Here is a 12,071-nt window from a genome sequence, read left to right as displayed (position 1 = left end):
CGTCAGGACAGAAAATCAAGTAGGGCAGGAAGCTGGAGGCAGGAGCTGATGCAGAGGTCATTGAAGGGTGCTGCTTAATGGCTTATTCCTCCTGCTTTCCTATGGAAGCCAGGATCACCAGGGGTGGCAGCACCCATATGAGTTGGGCCCTCCCCCACTTATCATTAATTAGGAAATGCTTTCCAAGCTATGTACAGCCCTATCTTATGGAGACATTGTCTTAACTGAGGAACCCTCTTCTCAGATGACTAACTTGTGTCCTGCTGACATATAACTACCTAGGTGGATCTGATGATTCATGGCTTCTCTTTTTGAGTCAACTATGGTAAGATGGTTCCTAAATGGGCAGTGAAATCCTAAATGGGCTTGTAATTCAGAAGCCAGGACTGAGCAGAAAGCTACTCAAAGAGGTCTAAATGAAAAGGAGAAAAATAATTCTTTGAGTGATTTGAGGAGGGTGCCATGCTCAAAAAATCAGAGTGTAATATAATGCTATAAGCCTTAGGATTCTTGCCCACTCCTTTTGTACTTAGGGGAATATTTGGGCTTTATTTCATTAGAATAATAACAACATAGCTACTTCAATGATCCAGAAATTTCTATATGGATTCATAAACCTGAAATTGCTTAAAAGAAAAAAAAAAAGAGGTGTAGAAGGTCACTGGAGTTTCTGAAAGTAGATGAAAAGCAAGAACAGGTGTAGTCACCTGTTCTTACATGCCCTCAGGAATTCTGGGAAATAGATCTGTAGAAAAGGAGATGTAGCTTATCATAGGAGACACATTCAGGGAAACAAACCAAACCAGCACTATAACTCACCTTATTCCAAGCATAATTCCAGGTCACATAACTGCCACCTCCCAGGAGACCCTTGAGCCAGGTGACTGGGTTCTGGTAAATCTGACCATTTTCTCCCTTAAGTTTACCACTCAGTAAAACACTGGCTCTGTGGGTCGTCTCCTGACATGAAAAACAGTGTAAGGTCAACAACTGTTAGTGTATGAACTTTTGCTTCTGGCCATGATAAAATAAGAGTCAGATTTAGTCTAATACCTGATGCTTCCCACCCAACACCATGCAAACAGACAGACAGACAGACAGACAAAACAGCAACAACAACAACAAACAAACCAACCCTAAAATTATCAAGTGTTTTGTAAGATGCTGAGTATCAGGCAAGACAACTACACTGAACACTGAGTAAGAACGTAATGTGGGGAGGCTTCCTCTGCCTCAGCCCACCACCCTCCATATCCAGACCACAGCAGGAAAGGGAATCCAGAGAACAACATGGAGTTAAAGAGGCCAGGGCAGAATGAGTGAAATGAAGAGAAATTTTGAGCTCTTCACAGGGTCTTCTTGAAGGACCCCGCTAAGTAGTGACTGATGTTTATGTAAGATGAGAATTGGCTGGAACAGGGAAAATCCACAGGAAAGGGTTAGAGGTAATGGTACCTAGCATTTTCATGGGACAGAAACTAATGCTTTTCCTCACCATAAAACTAAAACAACTTCAAGATTAAGGTATCATCAGAAAATTTTATCAAAAAGTTTTGATAAACACTTTCACTAGAAAAAAGTAATTGGTCCTAAATTTGACACTGTTCCACCAAAACTTTAAAAATACTGAAAGGGCCAAAGGGTTTCTAAGCAACCTAACTATATTATACAATAAATTCTCCAAATAATTTTAAGAATGTGAAAATATCCAGCATTCACAAAACAAGTTTCCATTTGGGATCCAATAAAAATAAACAGGTGCAAATTCAACAATATTAATAACAACATTAACTTGTTTAAATAACTCATCAAAAGGCAGGCACTGTCAGTCTGGGTTCAAGACACAACTATATAATGTATAAAAAAGATAGACTTCATATTAAAAGAAATGAATAAATTGAAAATTAAAAGATGGATCAGTGTCTCACACCAATAAAATACTGGAATGGCTATATTAATATCAAAATACTTTAAGCCCAAAATAACTAGAAATAGACATTAAATAATGTTAAGAGGGTTACTATATCAGGTAGATATAACAACTATAGGCACACATGTGCTTAAATTCAAAAGAGTTTCAAAACATAGAAAGCAAAACTTAAGGGAAAAACAGACAGATCAATAAAAGTGGATGCTGGAGATTTCAATGTCTTAGTTTCAACAAGGAGGTATAAAGATCAAATAGGCAGAATACCAATTCCAAAGATAATACTCAACTATTATAAAGTTGAACACTAGACTTAAGAATATACAGAAATCTCTACTTAAGTGGGTTATAGGCACAAACCTATAATCTCAGTACTGAGAGGCTGAGGAAGGAGGATTGTGAGTTTAAGGCCAGTCTCAGGTAAGATAAAAATATCAAGATTGTGAATTAAAAACACAAAAGGCTGGTGTAGCTCAGTGGTATAATATTTGCCTAGCCTATACAATACTCTAGATTTAGTCCTTAGCACAAAAAAGAAAAAAGAAAGAGAGAAAGAGAGAAAGAAAGGAAGAAAGAAAGAAAGAAAAGTAGGAAAAAAGGAAAAAAAAGAAAATCACTTAACGTAATATTTACTCACTATACTGCTAGTGGAAAATCATTTAGGAGAGGACAAAAACTTAGCCTCACAAAATTTAAAAAGGAATGAAATAATAAAAGTATGCTCTCTAACCACAATGGAATAAAAGTAGAAATTATTAACAGAAAAATAATTAGAAAGCTCACCATTAAATAAAAATTATAACACAATCCTAAGGAACCAGTGAATCAAAGAAGCAGTCAAAATGCAAATTAGAAAATATTTTGGGATGTGGCTCAATAGATACATAAAGTTCCCAGTATCCACATAAAAGCCAGTTTTATCTGAAACACAGCAATGGGGTGGGGACAGATGGATCCTAGCTGTTGTCTGGCAGCCAGCCTTGGAGAAACAGTGAGCTCCAGGTTCAGTGAGAGACCTTGTCATTAAAAAAGACTGACAGCAATAGAGGAAGACACCCAACACTGACTTCTGGTATCTATAGTGGCATACACATAAGTGTACATACATATGTGTATATCACACACACACACACAGTAAGAGAGAGAGAATAATCTAAAATGGATGAAAAATATAACATTGAACTATATGAATGTAGCAAAAGCAGTGGGCACAAGGATATTCCTTTTTAGGGTAAGGTGGGGCTGGGGACGGGGTTTCAGTATGTACTTCAGGTTAGTTTTGAACATACAATCCTCCTGTTTCAGTCTACCACGTACTACCACATCTAGCTTTAGAATAATATTTGCATCTATAAATACAATAAAAATACTATAAAGAAATTCTCAATTTGATGGCTTAACTTTTAAGATACTTGAAAAAGAAACAATGCAGAAGAAAACAAGCAATTTAAAAAGTAACAAATATTGGAATAAAACCAAAACAAACGCCTGATATGGCTGTCTCCCGAGAGGCTCTGCCAGAGCCTTGAAGCCAACCATTAGACTGAGCATGGGGTCCCTGAAGGAGGAGTTGGAGAAGGAATGGAAGGATCTGAGAGGGTTTGCAGCCCCATGGCAGGGAGCAGCAATGTCAACAGGCCAGACTCCCTAGAGCTCCCAGGGACTAAACCATCAACCAAAGAGTAAACATGGAGGGACCCATGGCTCTGGCCACATATGTGGCAGAGGATGGCCTTGTTGGACATCAGTGGGAGGAGCAGCCTTTGAGCCTGAGGGGAATGCCCCAATGTAGGGGAATGCCAGGGCAGGAAGGCGGGAGTGGTGGGTGGGGTAACACCCTCATAGAGGCAGGAGGAGGGGGGATGGGATAAGGGGCTTCTGGAGGGGAGACCTGGAAAGGGGGTAACATTTAAAATGTAAATAAAGAAAATATCTAATAAAAGAAAAAAAATCAGGGGCAGAGCAAGCGGGGTGCAGGGGCTGGAGCAAGAGGGAGAAGGGAAGGTGAAAGAAAGGAAGAAAGAAAGAAAGAAAGAAAGAAAGAAAGAAAGAAGAAAAGTTGTAATAAAAAGATGGACAAAATTTACAAACCTAAGCTAGATGACTAAGAAAATCAAGCGAGACAACTCAAATGATTAAGGTTGAAAGAGGAAATACTAGTATTGATATTACAGAAACAAAAAGTCATAAGAGATACTATGACTAATTATATACTAATAGATTAGATTAGGAAATTCCCTGAAATAAATGAATTGCCAAAACTGCCTCAAGAAAGAACAATCTATATGTGTAATAAACAAATTAGTAACAAAACATTACTCACAAAGACAAGCCCAGGTACAAATGGCTTTACTTCTTAATACTGTGAAAACGTTAAAGATTTAACATCAGTTCTTCACAAACTTTTCCAAAAGTCAGGAGAAAGGAACACTTGTGAACTCATTCTGAGGTTAGTATACTCTGATACCAAGCCTGTAACAGTAGCATCTCTAATGCATGTGGACAGAGCAAATATTTACCAAAATGCTGGCAATTCAAATTCAACAACACATAAACGAATCCTAGACCATGACCAAGTGAAACACAGGGTTAACATTCAAGGGTCAACTAATGCTATATACCATATTGGGAATGAGATTTCCTGGAAGGAAGCTGTGTTTTCAGGGACCAACTGACTGGTGTGGAGAAGTTGGGATGCTGCAGGTCCAAAGGGCTAATTACCCTACCTGGGCTATTGTCAGCCCCTGAGTAGCCACTAGTCTACCCCTACGTCAGAACCAAGATCCTGTGAGAAACAGATAAAAACCTTTTAAAAATCTATGAATTTGGAAGATTAGCTTCCACTAACCAAAAAACTCAGATGGCATTGTGGGCATATAGAAAAGCTTCCTCTATCTTGCTGTGCCTGTCTGTCTGATGTAATCACCAATGTATTTTAAACTTGTCTTGATTTGTGGCTTTCTTGTTTTATAAAACTATCAGACTTCATAAAACTGCTTCCATGTTGGTACATGGATTTTGGGGTAACCTAAATCTGTGTTCTTGAGTTATTGTCACTCAAAATGGCTCAAAATAAACTCTTATCCCCTTTAAGATGAGAGCGGAAGGTTTGGTTTATTTTCTTGCATCAGCAATATCAATAGAACAAAAATAATCCATAGGACCCCTCCCAATAGATGCGTAGAGCATTAAACAAAATCCAACACCCTTTCCTGATAAAACCACCCAATGAACTATGAGTAAAAGGGAACAGCTTCAGTCTGATAAAAAACGCCTTTGAAAAATCTAGAGCTAACATCATACTGAAAAGCGCAACTGTCTTAGGAAACAGACGTCAGCCTCTATTCTTTTATTTCCACCTGATTAGGTCCATGCAGTCAGGTAACAAATTGAAAACAAAGGGGAACAACAACAAAACACCTATCTTTTATTACTAAATCATATGATCATTTACAAAGCAAATTCAATAAAATTTCCAAAATATTCCATAAGTAGTAAGTGTAGCAAAGTTGTAGCATACTATTTCAATATCCAAATGTCAATTTTTTAAAACTAGTAATAAGCAACTAGAAATTGAAATTTTAAAAACTGGATAACTGACATTACCAAGATATAAAATATTTACCAATAAATCTAATAAAAGATAAGAAAGACATGAAAAGTGAGTTGCCCTGTACTGCTGAGCAACAACGACTAAAACAAATGGAAGACCATGCTCCACTTATGGGCCTGACAATCCATGGGAGAACAGACTTCACTTATGGGCTCAACAAGCCTGCTGCCCACATGTCATTTCCTTTCCAGCTAATTCACATAGTTAATGAAATCAACAGGTTTTTTTTTTTTTTTTTTTTTTTTTGTCACAGAAACTGACAAGCTCATCTTAAAGTTCATATGGGACCTACAATAGTCAAATTACTGAACAGAAAGTATAAAAGAAGAATCAGAAGATTAGCATTAACTAAATTTCAAGATATATTCTATAGCAACAACCATCAAGGTAGTTTAATACTAACAGAAAGGTAAACAAATAAATAATGAAGCAATAGGGAATCCAGAAATAGACATAATATGAATAACTGTTTTGGTTTTGTTGTTTTAAACAGAGACACATAGCCAATTTATTGGAACAAGGATGCCTCTTTCAACATATGCAGTCAGACCAACTGGTTATTCAAATTAGAAAATGTGAATGGGCTGGGTGGTGGTGGCGCACACCTTTGATCCCAGCACTTGGGAGGCAGAGGCAGGTGGATTTATGAGTTAGAGGCCAGCCTGGTCTACAAAGTGAGTTCCAGGACAGCCAGAGCTATACAGAGAAACCCTGTCTCAAAAAAAACAAACAAACACCACCCCCCTCAAAGAACATGTGAATGGTCCTGTGAGTGGCTTACATATGTAATCCCAGAACTTGGGAGGGTTGAGACAGGAGGATCACTACAAGTTAGCGATGGCTACATAAAGAGTTCCAGGCCATCCTGGAATTCAGAGAAAGATACTGTCTCAAAAATTGATAAAAATACACATATCCATATATAAAATAATTATATTCCCATATAGATATTCTCATATATAAATAGATATTCTACCCTGTAAATAACTTAAATTTAATTTTTAATTAATACAAAAATTTTAAATTCATATTAATTAAATATATTTATATCATATTGCATATTAAGTAAATTTTTAATTAATATGAAAATTAATAAATTAGTATGAAAATTAATTAAAATTAATTAAAATTAAATTTCAACTAATTTAAGTATGAAAATTAATTTAGGATAAATTCAAGCTCTAAAACTATAAAAATTATGCTCACTCTTTAGCCCTCATGAATTACATCCTTTGAGAAATATAATCTATGAAGCCACAAGGTCATGTGCAGTCACAGTAAAGATATCTAAGTCCCACCATCTCAATCCCTCAACTGCAACTACTTAACAAACTCACTCACTTTGCTTTACAAAAAAACCCTGTCAGAATTCTGTGAGAAAAATAGTTGTCATTTTGAGTCAGGCAAATATTTCTTTTTCACTTTCAATCAAAATATAGGGTTTTTTTTTTGTTTTGTTTTATTTTAAACTAAAATATAATTACATCATTTCCTCCCTCCAATCCCCTCCCTCTCCTCTCCCTCCATCCTCTTCCATGTCTCCTCCCCTCATTTCCATTCAAATTCATGGCTTCTTTTTCTTATATGTTTTGTGAATGATGGTTAATCTTCATTGTCAGCCTGATGATATCTGGAATCAACTAAAACCCAAGATGCTGGATGTGTCTGTGAGGGCTTTGCTTAATTTGATTAAGATTTAAAAATCTTACCAACTCATCCTAATCAAATTATTATTTAATTAAAAATAATCTGAGGTAGGAAGGCCCACTCTAAATCTGGATCACAACTTCCAGTGGCAGCCCACATAAAAGAACAGGAAGAAGAAAGCTTTAATTTTGCCTGCTTGCCTTCACTGTAACTGGCAAGTTTGTCCCTCCTCTATTGCTGTGGAAAGTATTAAATCCAACTTCTTTAGAACTCCAAAGTAGACTGAAAACCAGAAGTTCTCCAGAAATCCTCTGGAACTTAAGCACAAGGTTGGGACTGCAGAGACATCAAGTTTAGTGGACCGACAGCTACTGAATTTCTGGCCTTTCACTAAGAGGCAGCCTTTGTTGGACTGCATCCTGTAGGTCAGTCTAATAAATCCCTTTAGTGTAACTCCACCAATTCTGCACCTCTCGAGAACCCTAAGTACTACAAATGTGTAAATATATAAATACAACCCACTGAGTCTGTTTAGTGCTGACTTTTTGGTACCAATTGGGGCACTCATTCTTGGGAAGACTAAGTCTCCTTGTTTGCAAATTGGTAAGTTACTCTGGAAATCAGAGTATTTTAAAAAAGCTAAAAATGAACCTACCATATGACCCGGTTATACTACTTCTTGGCATATACTCAAAGGACTCTGTGTCGCATCCCATGGATCCTTGCTCACCATGTTCACTACTGCTCTACTCACAATAGCTAGGGAATGGAACAGCACATAACAGAACAGGACACGTGTTTCATCTGTTAATGCACATGAAAATGTGGTACAAATACTAAGGACTACTACTTGGCTATAGAACAAATTAAATCATGAAACTTGCAGATAAACAGATGCAACTAGAAAATACTGAATGAGATAATAACTCAGACCCAGAAAGAAAAACAAACATTACATGTTCTTTCTCATCAGTAGTTCCAAACTTTAAATCTTCACAGGTGAATATATAACCAGAGTAACTGCAGAAACCAGAAAGTGAAAAAGGACCATGGGCAGTCTTGATAGAGAGGGATATAAGTTATATGAAAGAGAAATATAGAAAATTGGGAGGTGGCCTTATGTGATGGTTTTTATATTCTTGGACCATTTGGAGGTGTGGGCTTGTTGGAATAGGTGTGACCTGGTTAGAGAAGGTGTGTCACTGTGGGTGTGGGCTTAAGACTCTCACCCCAGTTGCCTGGAAGTCAGTCTTCCACTAGCAGCCTTTGGATGAAGATGTAGAACTCTCAGCTCTTCCTGCACCATGCCTGAATGGACACTGCCATGCTCCCACCTTGATGATAATAGACTTAACCTCTGAACCTGTAAGCCAGCCCCAATTAAATGTTGTTTTTATAAGACTTGTCTTGGTCATGGTGTCTGTTCACAGCAGTAAAACCCTAACTAAGGCACCTTAGCAGGGAGGGAGGTCAATACAGAAAGAAAAGGAGTGAGAATGAATAACACACACACACACACACACACACACACACACACACACATACACACCTTGAATGAAACCTCTTTTGGAGTTGTTAGTCAGGGTAGTCCAAGAGATTCTTCAGACAACACAGACTATTGCTGTCGCCCTTAGTTGTCTTCCAGAGGTTGAAGGTTATGTCCCTAAGACACCATGTATGTTGTGTGCCTTCTCCTAGCCTTGAGTAGGCTAAAGAAACACAAATGGTTTTACAACCTAGCTGGAGTCCCCTAGCCTCACATTTGCAATTTCCAACAGAGCTTTGAGGAGTTGACTATCTGCTGAGCTTGCTTTGCAACTCAATCTGGCTGAAACAAAGGATGGGTCCGTGGGTTTTCCCTATATAAACGAAGAGCTGAAAATTTACCCAGTTCACAGATGGTTGCTGGACAGCTACAACTTTGGACACAGGACTTGGAAGATTTGATGGGGATCTGACTTGAAAGCCTCCTTGCTGAGGCTAGCTTTCATAGTATCAGAAGGTGCTATGCAAGCGGACAAGGCAGGGAAACAATCAACAGTCCTACCTAGCTGTTGATGTCTATGAATCACAAAATGACCAATCCTGAAAGATACTCCCAAAGGTGCAAAAGGGCACTAATCAAGAGCTGTCTAACTGGAACTAAAGTCTGTTCAACAGGAGGAAAATCATGCCTGGTACTGGAAACCTAACCATTGTGGTTACTGAGTCTATGGATCTTAGAGGAGAACCTACTAATACAAACAATTCTTAAATATCATACTTGAAGCAATCCCACGAAAATCAGGGACAAGACAAGGCTGCCCACTCTCCCCATGTCTATTCAATACAGTACTAGAAGTTCTAGCCAGAGCAATAAGTAAACAAAAGGAGGTCAAGGGAAAACAAATTAGCAAAGAAGAAATAAAGGTATTACTATTTGCAGATGATATGATAATATACATAAGTAACCCCAAAAATTCTACCAGAGAACTTCTACAGCTGATAAACAACTTCAGCAAAGTGGCTGGATATAAAATTAATTCATATAAATCATTATCCCTCCTTTATACAAATGATAAACAGGCTGAGAAAGAAATTAGGGAAACAAGACCCTTCACAATAGCCACAAATAATGTAAAATATCTTGGTGTAAACTCTAACCAAACAAGTGAAAGATCTCAACAAAGAAATTGAAGATCTCAGAAAATGGAGAGATCTCCCATGCTCATGGATTAGCAGAATTAACATAGTAAAAATGGCCATCCTACCAAAGGCAATCTACAGATTCAATGCAATCTCCATCAAAATTCCAACTCAATTCTTCAAAGACATGGAAAGAGCAATTCTCAAATTCATCTGGAAAAGCAAAAAACCCAGAATAGAGAAAACAATACTTAACAATAAAAGAATGGCTCGGGGAATCACCATCCCTGACCTCAAGCTGTACTAACAGAGCAATACTGATAAAAACTGCATGGTATTGGTACAGAGACAGATATGCTGATCAATGGAATAGAATTGAAGACCCAGAAATAAAACAACACACTTACGGTCACTTGATCTTTGACAAAGAAGACAAAAATATACAATGGAAAAAAGAAAGCATCGTCAATAAGTGGTGCTGGTCTAACTGGCAGTCTGTATGTAGAAAAATGAATATAGATCCATATTTGTCACCTTGCACATAGTTCAAGTCCAAATGGATCAAGGACCTCCATATAAAACCAGATACACTGAATCTAATAGAAGAGAAAGTGGGAAAGATCCTTGACTTCATTGACACAGGGGGAAATTTCCTAAGCAAAACTCCAACGGCTCATGCTCTATGATCAAGAATTGATAAATGAATTTCTCCATGAAACTGGAAAGCTTCTGTAAGGCAAAGGACAGAGTCAATAGGACAAATTCGCAACCTACAGATTGGGAAACATATCTTCACTAATAACCCCACAGCAGACAGAGGGCCAATATCCAAAATATATTAAGAACTCAAGAAGCTAACTACCAAGAAACCAAACAACCCAATAAAAAAAATGGGGCATATAACTGAACAGAATTTACAACATAGGGATCTCAAATGGCTGAGAAGCACCTAAAGAAATGATTCCATATTACACTAATCAGAATGGCTAAGATCAAAACCTTAGGTGACAGCACATGTTGGCAAGGATGGTGGAATTGCAGCCTGGTACAACCATTCTGGAAATCAATCTGGAGATTCCTCAGAATCTATACCACTCTTGGGCACATACCCAAAAGATGCCCCACCCTGCCACACGGGCACATGTTCCACTATGTTCAAAGCAGCCTTGTTTGTGATAGCCAGAAGCTGGAAACAATCCAGATATTCCACAACAGAAGAATGTGGTTCATTTACACAATGGAATACTACACAGCTATTAAAAACAAGGATATCCTGAGTTTTGCAGGCAAATGAATGGCACTAGAAAATATCATCTTGAGTGAGGTAACTCAGACCCAAAAGGACATGCATGGTATATACTCACTAATAAGTAGATATTAGCCAAAAACAAAACAAAAACAAAAACAAAAACCCTACAGAATACCCAGGATACAATCAACAGAACTCAAGAAGGTTAACAAACCGAAGAGTCCAAGTGAGGATGCCTCAACTCCACTTGGGAGGGAAAAGAAAGCAACCACGACCCTTCCGGTCCACGCCAGTACTGGAGTAGCTTGGGCGTGGAGACTGTGGACATCAGCAAGGTACCCACAGGACCCTCCATGGGAACTTAAGATCTCTGTGAGTGGATCACAACTTCTGCCAGGAGGCAGGTTCGAACACCAGTTTTCTGGGCACCTTCCCTGCAAGAGGAGAGCTTGCCTGAAGAGAGTACTCTGAACACTGAAACTCAGGAGAGAGCTAGTCTCCCAGGTCTGCTGATAGAGGCTAACATAATCACCTGAGGAACAAGCTCTAACCAGAGACAACTACAAAACTAACTCCAGAGATTACCAGATGGCGAAAGGCAAACGTAAGAATCTTATGAACAGAAACCAAGACCACTCACAATCATCAGAATGCAGCACTCCCACCCCACCCACTCCTGGGCACCCCTACACACCTGAAAAGATAGTCCCTGATTTAAAAGCATATCTCATGATGATGGTAGAGGACATCAAGAAAGACTTTAATAACTCACTTAAGGAAATACAGGAGAACACTGCTAAACAGGTAGAAGACCTTAAAAAGGAAGCACAAAAATCCCTTAAAGAATTGCAGGAAAACACGACCAAACAGGTGACAGAATTGAATAAAACCATCCAAGACCTAAAAAGGGAAGTAGACACAATAAAGAAAACCCAAAGTGAGGCAACGCTGGAGATAGAAAACCTAGGAAAGAAATCTGGAACCATAGATGCAAGCATCAGCAACAGAAT

The 12,071-nt window shown here is 38.2% G+C and overlaps 1 protein-coding gene across 5 annotated transcripts in view; it reads right to left on the bottom strand.

Moving 5' to 3' along the window:
• Positions 1-12,071, bottom strand: part of Ankrd31 (ankyrin repeat domain 31) — a 140,001-nt gene that overhangs the window by 13,459 nt on the left and 114,471 nt on the right. For 4 of the 5 annotated variants that reach the window (XM_021180848.2, XM_021180849.2, XM_029468629.1 and 1 more), the window contains one exon: positions 820-960. The exons of the other annotated variant lie outside the window; for it this stretch is intronic. In XM_021180848.2, coding sequence (XP_021036507.1) covers positions 820-960 — 141 coding nt within the window. The remainder of the gene's footprint in view (positions 1-819; positions 961-12,071) is intronic. 5 annotated transcript variants of the gene reach the window in all.

Source organism: Mus caroli, chromosome 13 (assembly GCF_900094665.2).
Source record: "Mus caroli chromosome 13, CAROLI_EIJ_v1.1, whole genome shotgun sequence".
NCBI classification, from domain to species: Eukaryota; Metazoa; Chordata; class Mammalia; order Rodentia; family Muridae; genus Mus; species Mus caroli.
This window is presented reverse-complemented; position numbering and strand designations above follow the sequence as displayed.